At 50.0% G+C, this 13,337-nt stretch overlaps 5 protein-coding genes across 5 annotated transcripts; 2 read left to right on the top strand and 3 right to left on the bottom strand.

Annotated features, from left to right (window-relative positions):
* Positions 1 to 594: 594 nt before the first annotated feature.
* CTAM01_00265 (uncharacterized protein) lies at positions 595 to 1,878 on the bottom strand (the record flags this gene model as incomplete). Its single annotated transcript, XM_060516319.1, has 2 exons — positions 595 to 1,443; positions 1,531 to 1,878. The coding sequence occupies 2 exons, from the start codon at positions 1,876 to 1,878 to the stop codon at positions 595 to 597; spliced, it is 1,197 nt and encodes a 398-aa protein (XP_060388945.1).
* Positions 1,879 to 5,445: 3,567 nt separating this feature from the next.
* On the top strand, positions 5,446 to 6,327 carry CTAM01_00264 (uncharacterized protein; the record flags this gene model as incomplete). Its single annotated transcript, XM_060516318.1, has 1 exon — positions 5,446 to 6,327. One exon carries the CDS (start codon positions 5,446 to 5,448, stop codon positions 6,325 to 6,327), a length of 882 nt encoding a protein of 293 aa, XP_060388944.1.
* Positions 6,328 to 6,864: 537 nt separating this feature from the next.
* CTAM01_00263 (ubiquitin-conjugating enzyme) lies at positions 6,865 to 8,678 on the bottom strand (the record flags this gene model as incomplete). Its single annotated transcript, XM_060516317.1, has 9 exons — positions 6,865 to 6,874; positions 6,925 to 7,799; positions 7,861 to 8,029; positions 8,083 to 8,094; positions 8,154 to 8,250; positions 8,307 to 8,328; positions 8,384 to 8,478; positions 8,532 to 8,565; positions 8,646 to 8,678. 9 exons carry the CDS (start codon positions 8,676 to 8,678, stop codon positions 6,865 to 6,867), a joined length of 1,347 nt encoding a protein of 448 aa, XP_060388943.1.
* Positions 8,679 to 10,198: 1,520 nt separating this feature from the next.
* Positions 10,199 to 11,519, top strand: CTAM01_00262 (replication factor C; the record flags this gene model as incomplete). The annotated part of the gene is made up of 4 exons (XM_060516316.1): positions 10,199 to 10,314; positions 10,385 to 10,463; positions 10,513 to 11,295; positions 11,349 to 11,519. The coding sequence occupies 4 exons, from the start codon at positions 10,199 to 10,201 to the stop codon at positions 11,517 to 11,519; spliced, it is 1,149 nt and encodes a 382-aa protein (XP_060388942.1).
* A 124-nt stretch (positions 11,520 to 11,643) lies between these two features.
* Positions 11,644 to 13,191, bottom strand: CTAM01_00261 (uncharacterized protein; the record flags this gene model as incomplete). The annotated part of the gene is made up of 1 exon (XM_060516315.1): positions 11,644 to 13,191. One exon carries the CDS (start codon positions 13,189 to 13,191, stop codon positions 11,644 to 11,646), a length of 1,548 nt encoding a protein of 515 aa, XP_060388941.1.
* Positions 13,192 to 13,337: the final 146 nt, after the last annotated feature.

Below are 13,337 nucleotides of genomic sequence, written 5' to 3'. Positions count from 1 at the left end.
TAGGCCTCCTCCACACCACTGGTGAATCCCATCGTGACTAAATCTCTCAATTGTCCCGCCCCAGTGTGCCCTACATGACTTCCGGCAAGTGTGTGGAGTTATGCCGCGATTGGGGACCGATATTGCGATACATTTTGTGCCTGCCCCAATTTCCTGGCCCATGATTGCTCCAGATCTCCAAATAGGAACTATTCATCGTCAATGTCAAGTACGCATGTACCTTCAACATCCTCTGTGACCGTCACCAGCCGTCAACCATTGGGAACATTACGTTGGCATGTGAATTTGGCACTCAAGGAGCATAGTGGGAAATCTTCCGCTTTCATCAGACTATGGTGCTCTTATAGACAGTCGTTTCAGGCCCTCCATCCTGTGGCGCACAAACGGCCAACAAAGTTTGAAAATTCCACCGCAGCTTCTGTGACAGGCTCATTGCCGTGGCGTCTAGAAGCGGGTATAATGCAAACGCGATTCAAGCAAATCGTCATCATCTTTCAGTCGTTGTCTCGTTCATCAATCCACATACTCCCGCGTCTGCCTTGTCACAAATAAAGGCATGCCCCTTCCCCAATTTCAGCCTGTTGAGTATCACGCCTATGCCCATGGGGCAATAGGGTTGACCTCCCTGCTACCCGCCGAAGACTCAGATGAAACAGAGCCGGAGATTCTCTCGCAACCGCCATATGCTTGGCGAACCTGCTTTCGATTGGCAAACTTCTTCTTGGCAATCGTCTCGGGATCAGGCCCGCTGGAAGGCTTGATGGCCTCTTCGGGAATTGCTCCAATAGGAGCGTGCAGCTTTGCGCTGGCATCTGGGTTATTCATCGCGATCCCATGTTTGTGGTACTCTTGTTTCTTGAGCTGTTTCCAGTCTTGAGAGGACGGCTCGCCAGTACTGAACCAGTCTTTGAGCTGGCTCACCCAATGATGCTTGCCGTCTTTGGGTTTGGTCTTACCACTTCGTCTCTTCTTTGTAGGGCTTCCACTGACACTAACTGTAGAAGCGCTGTACTCTGATGTCTGAGAATGGTCGGAGAACATGCGTTTCGGAGGGGACATCCTCAAGTCCATCTCCGAGATTCTGCGTCTGAGACCCATCTCGTCGTCTGAGAGATCGAGCAAAGTTCCTGGATGGTTATCTTCTTCGTCTATCGCTAGTCCTATCCTATGAGGGGCAGTTCGCGTGTCGATTGTTGCTATTCCTGAGCTAGATGCCGGGCGAAGTGGGCTCGGCGGGCGTAGGTGGGTGGATGCAAGATCGACTGACTTGGCGAACTTGTGACCAAGAACAAAAGCGCGCTTCTGAGGAGACGCCTTCTTAGGTGAGCTTTCAAAGACAGCCTGAGCTGATGGATGAGTAGTTCGAGATCCAGTGAGAGAATCTCGGTCAGGATTCTGCGGCGCACTTCTATCGATTCGAGGCAGTCCTTCGGATTCAATGATCTTTTTGGTTCTCAGTGGTGTTGAGATTCCGAGGAGACTTCGCCGTTTCTTCTTCTTCTTCTCTGGAATCGGCCCCTAGCCGTAGACAAATGCCTCTGGACCAGTATCGGAAATGAAAGACTGCGAATCTGTCGAGGGTTCGATTTCTTCCTCCCGTATGGGTCTGTACGATGACGCCCAGTAGAACGGGGGCTCGATGAGGCCACTAGTTGTGGATGTTCGTGCTTCTCCAAAACCGGCAGGAGGTAGGTGAATACCCAGCTGTGCGGATGAAGAGATGGAGGGTCCCGACGGTGGTCGTAAGGCCGCGGTTGGGTATGAGAAATTCCGAATGGGAGGCGAAGGTGCTGGTGAGTCGAAGGGTGAAAGCAGGTCTTCTTGGATAGGTTGAGGCGGGTTCTTCTGCTTGTTTCGATGTCGATGGAAGAGCCGCATTGTTCGGTGAGAGAATAGACTAGTAAAACTGCTATTCAAACATTCGAAAAACACGCCCGAATTCCCCGAGATTTGCAGAAGAGACGCCAGACAGTATTCTTTGGTAGGTGAGGACGGACAGTGTCACACAATTTCCGTATAGGGCGAAGGTGAAGGTGGCTTGGAGGATATATATATGTGCGGAGAAGGCGAAAAAGAATGGTAGAGTTTGATAACAAGTATTCGAGGGCGAAGAAGTTGGGTGTTTTGGAACTGAGTGTTGAGAAATTTGTATGTTCAGTGAAGTTGAGGCCGTGTCAGAGAGGAGAGAAAGAAGAACTGGCGGGCGAGGAGTAGAAATAGAAAAGATCAACAGAGAGAGAGAAAAGGACCTCGTGGCAGTAACGTGTAATTTGACGCCGGCCCAAAAGAAGCGGAATGGAAACAAGAGCATGGGACGGAAAGGTCTCAGAAGCCATGCATGCTCGCTCTTGTGCTCTTGCCCCGCTCGTGTTGATTACCTTCCACGCCTTCCCATGTTTTTCTTCAGGAAAGAGCAGGCGGATTGGCTTGGCCTGCACCTTCCATGCTTTCTTTTGGTGGATGCCATGCCTTGTCCCGCATGCCACCCCGGCGTTCAGCACCTCGTGCCCATTAGCTCCTGCCATGTTGAGGGCAGAAAGAGCGAGGCATCACGGACACCATCTACCCGACCCTGTCGATATGCCAGCCCTGCAATACGACTGGACGCCACATGTCACTAATCATACGCTAACGCCAACGTTGGCAAAGACTGTGCGGTAATCCATAAGAAACGACGTTTAGTATTCATTGTTACGGCACCCTCACAAGATGAGTGACGTCTTCCCCGGCCGCTCTACTACTGCAGCATCGTTGAACTATGAGCAGAGCCCTTGCCTGAAGTTGTTCGAGGGCTGGGTCCATGCAAGGAATGGGACTTCCACCGTCGGACTCCTCGGTCGACCGTCGACCTAGTCATCCCTTGGTTAGGTGTCTCGTAGTGTCTCAGGAACCAAAACGCAAGACTGGCCCAGCAAAACCAACTGCTAGCCCTTCGACGGCGTGTCGTTTCGTCCTTTGTTGACCGTCTGAGATGGGGAATGTGGTGCTCTCAGCTTGAAAGCACGGCTAACCCAGCGGTATGGTACAGGGACCAAGATGCATCTCACACACTTTAGGCTTCCCGTATTGGGGCGCAGCATCCTTTGTCTACTGGCCAGCAGGTTGAGGGGGCCCGTTTGTGCGGTAGTTGGATGTTTTGAAGGAAGAAGAATGCACTGATAATCGCCAGAAAGAAATGAAACAAAATCTTCGCCGATTAGATTCAATATTGAAGACAGACCGAGTTCAAGCTAGATATTGGCGGGTCTTTTGCGACAAGTTTTCCTTATTCGGAGTTGTGGTGCTGGGTCATATCGAGATTTCGATAGCGTGGGCTGTAAAATGGAAGAAGCAAGTTTTCTTGCTGCAGCCACAATCTGATGTATCACAGATTCAACTTGCCGCCCGCGGATTCCGTTCCTCGTTCCGGTGCACCAGATGTGCCCTCTCCTGCGTAAGGTAAAACATCACATCTTCTAGAGGCCGTCGAGCTTCTCACGAATCTAGGCAAGCTCGGAAATCTACCATGGGCTGTGCGGGAATACGGACGTACGGTAGAACAACGTTGGACGGATTCTCAGAAGCTCTGGCTGGATAGCTGAACTGCTAGACCTGAGCCGCACCAGTACTTTCGACGTCATTGCCAGATGATCGAGATTCGAGAATACGCTCTTTTGTTGGACGTGAACTCAATGCCCATGGAGTTTCTCTCCGGAAAGAGGTTCATCGTCGATTTCTGCATCGGCGACTCCCCTCACAATAGCGGCTGAACAGAAGTCTCGGGAGGACAGCCAATCAGTCCACCTCTACACTTCAGACCCTGACGAAAATGAATGGAGCACCTGGCACGTGCACGCTCTTTCTAAGATGTACATACGGATACCGTGTGCCTAGGTATACTGTTTAACTCCATCGTTTTATATTACTAGAGGATTGCCGTAGTACATATAGACGCTACCCTGCCCTCGGATTCCGTACTATTTAACTTTAACCCTTTTTTTACTTATCCTTTCTTCTATTTTACCCTCTTTCTTATTAAAGAATTATTAAAATTATAATTTTAATAACTTATTAATAAACTAATATTATTATTTAGAAATAAATAACTTTTTTTATATATAAATATTAAGAGTTTTATTATTATAAAAATAATAATAAATATATTTAAGTATTTAAAAGAGCTTTTTAATAAATTTTTAATATTATTTAAAGTAATTATTTTTAATTATAAAAAAAAACTAAAGTATAATATTAATATAGCCCTATCTATTTTATTAATATTAATAATACTTTTTTTAATATAAAATATATTAATAATATTCTATAATTATATTATTATATTTTATAAATTATACTTAATATTAATAAGGATTTTAATATTATTTATTAAGTTTAATATTAAAATCGTTATTATAAAGTTAATTTAGTTATTAATATTTTAATAAGTATTTTAATTTAACTTAGAGGCTTTTATAGTTTTTAAAAAAAGGGTTTTAAAGGATTTATAATTAGACTTTTTATTTATTATAAATAAAGCTATTATAATTAAAACTATAATATTAGTTACGAACTTTAATAATAAGTAATTAATAATATAATTATTATTTTTTATAATAAACTTAAAAAAGTATTTTAATTTAAGTACTAAGTAGGTATTATATTATTTTATTAAAACTATATTTTTATATTTATAATTTAAAAAGAATTAACTTTCTTTGATAACAAGGTACTTAGAGTGCCTAGGTAGGTAAGGTAGTAAGGTACCGGTAGACCGTGCACTGCCTGCCTCCCGTCGGCGACGTGATTCCGATCTTGACAATCTTCTGCAGGCGCCCTGCTCCAATCGAGCTAGCCAGTGGCGAACCTGCATTTGAACGTCAACCTCGGAGCGCTGTTTCCATTTCCCTGTCTTGCATCCAACCTTTGACTTTGGAATCCGTTGAATGAATCGGGCGGGCCACACGAGTAGGTAGGACAATACTTCCAACAACATCAACAACAACACCAGCAAAGTCAACAAACAGAAACCGTCGCTTGGCGCACGCACTTTGAGTTCACCCAACTCCTACGTCCGTTGGCTTACGCAGCCCGCCCTGCGCCCTCATCGTCGAAAGTATCATATCACAACGCAGTTCCTCTCTAGAAGCCTCTCACGGGCACACAAGCCCACAGGCACCTGCTTGAGAACCTGACTTAAGCTGAATGCAGCCTTCCCTGCACGGCGCTAGTATCCGAAGCTGACAAACTTCCCGAGCCATCTGCACGCGCGGCGCGCCAAACGCACGGTGCACATTCAGCTCCGATTGCACTCCCGTTCCCCCTCCTTCCCAACCCCACCACGAGACGAAACACATTCCAACTTTCAACCTTCTATTCTCCCGCTCACACACCCAGGCGCCGACCACAAGAAAACAAACCAAGAAGCACCGCTGCTCCCGAGAGCGAGCCGCAAGCCTTCTCCCAACTATGCCCGGACTCATGATACAAACAGACGCGATCTCACCGCGCACATCGAGTGCGCCGGCACCCGCGCCATCTACGTCTGCGGCTGCTGGTCCGACTGCTGCCACAACCTCTTCGGCAGGCGGAACAAACCCACCACATGCGCAGCAGACCCCTCCGCGATCCTCTCGCTCCTCATCCCCCGCCCGGCCCCCCATCAGCCCCATAACCCCGACCCTACCCCCGGCCCGTCTGCCGGACCCTCCCGCCCCTTTCGCTGCCGACCGCCCTGTCCTCACCCACTCTTCCCAGCCGTCCGCCGCTACCGCCATCCCCCCTCCGCGTCCCGAACCCATCGACTTTGATTCCAACCCCGATGTCCTCGCCCTCAAGTCAGCCATCTCCATCCTCCAGATGCAATCGAGAAAGGCCGCCGCCGATATCCAAGGGCTCAACGCCGCAAAGAACGCCGCCGTAGAAAACCCGTCAGCTTTCCTCGCCGACCTCGGCGCAGGCAAAGTGCACACGCAAGGCGACAAGCTGTTTGCTGAGTCTGATTCGGACTCAGACGACGAGACAGAGGGCAAAGCAGATGGGAGTGCCGCGCAAGGCAAGGCGAAGGAACCGCCACAGCCGTGGGAGTCACTTCCTAAGCCCCAGAACGTGGTGCGCTGTCCGCCCATCAACTGGTCACAATATGCCGTCGTCGGCGAGTCTCTCGACAAGATTCATGCGGACCAGCTGGCCAGACCAAGCCAAGGCGCTCCGGCAACGTTAGGACCCAGCGGGACATACGAGTTCAAAGGGGAGCCCGGAGGTAACCAGAGACCCTTCATCGGCGTCGCGGCCCCTTACACACCTGGGAAGGACAGGATCGAGAAGAAGGCAAGGGGAAGCAAGCGATGAGACATGACGTTTCTTCCGTCCGAAAGATTTGAGAAAAGCCGGTTGAGGCAAGGTTGCCGGAACAAACATCCCGGGAATGGATGTATGATTGATGCTTTTCTACTGAGGTCATGAGATTACGAGGCGTTAAGCATGAATAGGGTGCATGGAAAGGAAGGCGTTTTGATGTGTTAAGCCAGGGCCATATTTTCATTTCGAGTCTGAAGAAGAAAAAGAAGAAGAAAAACAACGATATCAACTTTCGAACGTAGCTACTTTCGTCGCGTCGTTATCCGAGGTATCTACTGGAGTCTAGCGGGACAATCCCAAGCCCGTTCCTGAATATGCATGATTCCTATGCCGTTAACGCCGTCCAGCCCTCTGAAAGCAACTTGAACTTGGACAAGCCAAGATCAATTTTCACTACCATCCCCGTCATGACCGGGGAAACCGATAACCGGAAAAATGTCCACCTTTGGTACCGCGTTGGTCGCGTGGTGAACACCCGCGCACCCGTGGTGATGTGCCTTAGCCTAAAGGTGGTCATGAGAACCAATATCAAAAGTCACTGAAAAGTTTAGCTTAGAAACGTAGGGCAAGATTCCGAGAGCGACTTACTCCATGCTCTGCTGCACAGATCTACGAAGCCGCCTGTTGTAGTTCTTCCGCGCCTCGGCACCTCCCCAGTAGAGGGTGTGCGCCTCAGGGTGTACCAAAGTTCGAGGGTCGTAAGCCGGATCTTCTTCTTCCAGTGCCGTAAAAACAGCCTCGATGTGAGTTCGAACGTCCTCCTTCCTAAGTGAGTTCGGGAAATAGCACACTGTTCCGTCTTCTGCAATGCGATGGTGGAAAATGCGTGTGTGAAACTTGACTCGAGGTTGCTCCTCGGGGAACTTAGTACTGAAGTGGATTTTGAAGCGGAATAGGCCACCGTCGAGGTTCGTCATTGGACGCCCGAAATAGGTGATGATCCAAACGAAAGGATTGTTGTCCTCCAACTGGACGTCGTGAGGAATGTCTTGACGTTTGAATGCCTGCACCACTTGTTCATACTGGTGGCGCAAGTTGACGGAAAGTGTCATTTCCTTTTCGATCGCAACCTCGCCATCCTTCGCCCACTTGACGAGCTCATTGTCAAGCGCGGCCTTGACATTCCGCAGACGTCTTTCCAATTCTGTGTAGTTGAACTTGCCATCCATGGTGTTGCTAGCACCTTCAAACGGCATGCGAACAAACGCCTGGTGGTCCTTGACCTCGGTCTTTGCCTTCTGCACAGCAAGGAGGTAATTGTCGTAGTACCATAGGAACCGGCGCTTACATAAATCCTTAAAAGGCTCGAAAGGAACGTTCGTATCGTCGATATCATCGTTGTCGATATCCAGTTGATCTCCGTCCGCCGCAGACTGTTGGGCAATAGCGTTGCCGTCGGGTGTGAGACCAAGGTATTCCTCCATACGCTGGATGACGGCGACTCGAAGTGTTTCGTGATGTATCTAGAGCAATGATTAGTTATATTGTCTCTCATCATCCCCACACACCAGCGAGTCAATTCACCTTCTGGACGTAGTCCTTCTGGTTCTTCTTATCCGATGCTTCGTTGGCCTCCTCGAATCCAGGTTCGTTCTCGTAAGGGTTTCCGGACATTAAGCTCTGGATTGAAATGAGGATAGATTCGAGGCCCTGTGCCGCAGACCATTCCTCTCCACGCTCTCCACGCCATGTGCTAGGTCCTGTTAGTCAAAAGTCCCTTGGCAAATCCCATGCGCCTGGCTATACCCGAGGATGGACCTGCAACACACGTTAGTGCTCTTTGCTACTGAATACTCCATTGCGGGAGGTAAACCTACAAGCAAACCTTGCCAGACGAGTAGATGTTGGGGTTGAATCGGCATCGACCTCCGTTCGTTGTAATACCGTTGACATTGGGCGACTTCCTAGGGTAATCTACATTTGCGTCAGTCCAACCCACCCATAATTGCCACATTATAGTAGAAGTATACCCTTGTTGAATCTGATCGCAAACTACTTTCCCGTTAGTACTGCGAGCAAATCGGGCACTTTCACATCAAATCGGTACCTCAAAGAACCCAAACTCGTACGGAGTGTCGTGAGGTCCGATGATCAAGGCCTTAACATTGCGAACATCGACATCACGACAAGCAACAGCTATAGCTGGCAAGGAGGTCAGCATGTGGGCTCGACTGTGTTCGCGGGGAGGCTCGTACAAAGATCCGAGGTTCGCTGGATGTCGCCCAGTTCCTGTTGTGCGATCAAATGTCAGCCTTGCCATTCTTGCCCCTCCTTCATCGCTCTGGTGAGGGGCGGGGCAGCTAAGGTACCTTGGTAATCCGAATGATGGATTGATCCGCCATGATGCCAGTTGGGTCAGGCACTGCCCCTTGACAGTCAGTGAGCGTGCTTTGGCAGAAGCTTGGTTGTAGGCAGTGATCGTAGATTCTCCTTGACGTGGGGTAGGTAGTTGATGGAGAATCGAAGATGTGAGTGCGGCCTGAGAGCCTGGGAGAATGGTAGATGTCTGGTCAGTAAAGCGCTCTCTGCGACCGGGCAGATGCAACTTGAGGTGGGTTCTGTTGGTTGTCGGTTGCTTGGTTGGTGGTCGAAAACCAGGGTAGGGAGGTGGATAGGCACTACCACAGGCTACCTTAATGCTGCTCGGGCTGGTAGAAGTACAAGTTCTGGGCGGTAAGGGCTCACCCCAGTTGATGGGACACTGGGACGAGGCAGCTGCACCAAGTGCCTAAACTGGCAGTTTGGCGGGGCAGGAGGGGTAATTTTAGGGTGCGTTGATGCAGGTGAATCGCAGCGTTATTGTATGGTGAAGAGGCCTCTTTGAACTTCACAACTAAGAACTCCTTTCAAGCCCCACAGCGTAAAGCGGTGCTTTCATTGACGCGAAATTTGAGAAATGCGACGGAGCAACAAAATGGAGAAATGCCCATAGGATATCTTCTTACCTCAGCCTTGAATGAGATGTGGCTGAATGTAATACTTGATGTCACACAATCACCTCTACTAAACAGAGCCTGCTTTACCTGGAGAAGTATCGATGACAGTAGCTGAGGTGTGGCACTTGCTTTAGGCGGTGTTCACTATACTTGTCAAAACGATCCCTTACCGCTCCTAACCGTTCAAAGGTCGCCTCTGACCAGGTCTGAGTCCTAGTCATCTGGGTAAGGTCTTACTCGAAATCTTACATCGGATGCCATCGGGTTCCATATCGGATAGTGCTTCCTTCCCCCCTTATGATATCATTATCTTACGTGTGGCCCAAGCAGTTTCTAAGGAATTAGTAGTATACCCCTTCCACCGTACAATCATGCTTGAGAAAACGAGAACGCGATGACCAGCTTGCTTCTCGTATAGGAACCCTTTACGCCCATTTGCCCATCTGAACCTTCGTACTGTTCACATTCTCAGCCAATGGGCGATTTTTCTTTGATTGAACAAAGTGAGCCGTTTTATGAAATGAACTAAAGACAAACTCACAATGAACAGAAGTAGAGCACTGTGAAAGAAGTGATGTTATGGTCGCTTTATTGACAAGTGTAAGACAGTTTCAACATTGCACTGAGTACCTATCCCGGACTGGAGAGCTTTCGGTACGTATCTCATGTAAGGTTCCGAGGGTACCTCGAAAGTGGGACGGTCGCGGGGTTCCGTCGACGCGGTGGGTTTACACCCCTGTCGGTCAAGAAAGCTCCAATACGCGTCAAATCGACTGGGCAGCGCGTCTGACAGTTTAATTGATTTTCTACGATCGTCACTACCGCCACACACCTGAGGTGCAGAGAAGAGCTACGATTGATAGAACAGGACAAGATATCACGACCTGCAACGTTAAACCTCCAATTGAGATAACGATCAATTACACATGGCGAGCTTTTTCGACCTCAAGGCCAGGAAGGCCGCCGCGGCAAACGGCACATCGACCCAGAAGCCAGAGAAATCTGCGCAACCGCCACGAGCACAGCCATGGGTTGAGAAATAGTTTGTCTTCCCACGAACTTGCTAGAAGTCGTACGCGTTCTCATTCGCCATACTGACGTTTTACCGACAGCCGTCCCAAGACTCTCAGCGATGTCACAGCACAAGACCACACCGTCACGGTTTTGCAGAGGACGCTGCAAGCCTCCAACGTACGACTGCTCCCTGATGCATTGAGGCATTGCTAACCCCGAGACGCAGTTGCCGCACATGTTATTCTACGGCCCCCCAGGCACAGGAAAAACCTCTACAGTGTTAGCTTTGGCCAAAGAACTCTACGGTCCCGAGATGATCAAGTCACGCGTGCTCGAGCTCAACGCTTCCGACGAGCGTGGAATCTCCATCGTCCGAGAGAAGGTGAAGGACTTTGCTCGCATGCAATTGACGAACCCGACGAATGAATACAAGAAGAGATACCCTTGCCCGCCATTCAAGATTATCATCTTGGACGAGGCCGACTCCATGACCCAAGACGCACAGAGTGCCTTGCGCCGCACCATGGAGACATACAGCAAAATCACGCGGTTCTGCCTGATTTGCAATTACGTCACGCGAATCATCGACCCTCTTGCAAGTCGTTGCAGCAAGTTTCGCTTCAAGAGCTTAGACCAGACCAACACGAAGAAGAGACTGGAGGATATCTCAGAAAGCGAGGGCGTACAGCTGGAGGAAGGCGCAGTCGACGCCCTCATCAAGTGCAGTGAGGGCGATCTGAGAAAGGCTATCACATTCCTGCAGAGTGCTGCGCGACTAGTGGGCGCGGGCGAGAAAGACGCCGCCGGGGGTGATGCTATGGACGTCGACAAAAAGCCCGTCACGGTGAAGATTATTGAAGATATCGCTGGTGTCATTCCGGACAAGACCATCGACACATTAGTCTCTGCCATCCGCCCGCAAGGCGCTGCAGACACGTACGCAGGGGTGGCCGAGGTGGTCGAGGATATGGTGGCAGATGGCTGGAGTGCTGGGCAGGTTGTTACTCAGGTGAGCTACCCCCCAATATTTGACTGCTCGTCGCGTTGCTAACAGTTTTCCAGCTCTACCAAGCACTCGTATTTGACGAGACTATCCCAGATGTACAGAAGAACAAGATTGTTCTCATCTTTTCCGAGGTCGACAAAAGACTTGTGGATGGCGCGGATGAGCACTTGTCTATCCTCGATTTGGCCTTGAGGATATCGGGGGTTATGAGCGGTCGTGTCAACTGATCAGTACTCATATTGGGTCATGGGCTTGGTCAACACTAAGCGGCGTCCGGGTTGGCAAATTAGAGGCGTTGATAATGGCAAACAAAATCCATCTATGAGGGGTATGTAACAACTGCACAGAAAATCAAATATGATCTTCATGACCGATGAGACCGAGCTTCCCATCAATGACAGACCAAATATCGTCATGCGTAATCGTGGACCCCTTACTCTGGTGTCTGATGTGCTGCCTCGTCCCCGTCTTATGTTCTGACCCTTGCGTCAACCATATGTCTTCCTCCGTCGTGTCTCCCGCCTCCATCTCGGCCTGTTTCGGCTCGTGACCTAGGAGCTTGTCAATTTCCTGAAGCGCCGTTGTAGAGCCTTCCAGTGCGACCTGGCCCTCCTCAATCTTCTCCGCAACAGTCTCCAACGTCGCAATCTTGGCCGAGTCTGCTGCGAACACCCAGGGCTTGACTCGGTCTGAAGGCACTGGCTTCTCAGCCATGGCTGTGGAGAAGTCCTCTCCGAATCCTGACTTGGGTCTGCCCGCCCCAGGCATAGGATGTCCCGGAAGAAGCTGACTTTCTTCAGCGAGATGATCCAGCGCCTGTCGAGTTTCCCTCGCCTGCTTAGCTAGAACATTGTGGATGTGCGATTTCTGTGTGATCATCCCCTTCTGTTCTCGAGAAAGCGAGAGAAGCTTCTCGAGGTAAGGTAAGAGAAGGTGCATAGTGGGTGCTGGGGGGATGGGCTGGCTTCGGCCGTTTGAAGATGAGACGTCACCGCCAGGCTTCAGGACTGATTGCGTCTGCTCTGAGACGATGTTGAGCAGCGCTTTCCTCGAAGCTACATATTTGCTGTATTTGCTCTTGATATCGCCCAGATGCTCGTCGATAGTGGCTTGTTCGGTATGGCCGTTGTATCCATTTGCCTGGTCGTCTGCTTCTCCCGAGGCCTTACTGAGCTCCGTCTCAATCCAGTTGATCAATTCAGCTCGAGTAGCATCCAGAGCATGCGCCTTGGCCTCGTCGCTAACTTGGCCTGCCAGTGATGCTGTGTTTTGTCGAACACCGTTAAGGAGTTGCTCTTCACGCTGAAGCAGAAGCTTGGCTCTCAGCACGACTTTTTCGAGCTGATCAGCTAGACCTCCTAGGTTTGTCTTCGTTGCACTGGCGCTAACAGAAAAGCCGTTCACAACCTCTTTTGGAACTTCTGGCAAGGACATTGACTTTCTGAAAATATCTTCCAGGTCGAGAAAGTCTGGTGATGCTGCGGGCTGGCGTCCCAAAAGGTCCAAGTACTTTTGAATCGTCAACAGTCGCTGTTGCTTCTGGCGTAGTTTGACAAGGGCCACATGTTGCTCAATCTGATCCCCAGGGTCGGCAGCCTTGGGCCGGGATGGGGCTGCCGTTACCGCTGCATCCCGCGTGATCTCGTACTCATTGCGAGCCTTGAGGTTCGCATTCAAGGCTTTGAGGTATTCCTTCTGTAAGCCTCTGACCTCACTTGTTGGCCTCACTCTGCAAGAAGCATCAACGAGAGATAATGGCTCCTGAATGGGCCCTGGTTGACGGCAGGCCTGAAGATGGAGGGCCAAGGCGCGCCGGATGTACGCTACCTGCTCCCGTGGTTTGACGTAAGGTTCAAGTGATGCCTGAACCTTTTGAATGGATTTGGGAACTGGATCCATGTCGCAGAAAGCCTCAGTTTATGCCATAGAGAATGTTCCAGTCGTGCCAAGGTAGGATGTTTCCGCCACATCAAAATTTGGCCTCAATCCTGCTTCACGTGTAAATGTTGATGGATGCTGGTACCGTGATTTACACAGCTCGGTGG

This window comes from Colletotrichum tamarilloi, assembly GCF_030869305.1.
Source record: "Colletotrichum tamarilloi strain Tom-12 chromosome Unknown Scaffold_1.1, whole genome shotgun sequence".
Classification (NCBI taxonomy): Eukaryota; Fungi; Ascomycota; class Sordariomycetes; order Glomerellales; family Glomerellaceae; genus Colletotrichum; species Colletotrichum tamarilloi.
This window is presented reverse-complemented; position numbering and strand designations above follow the sequence as displayed.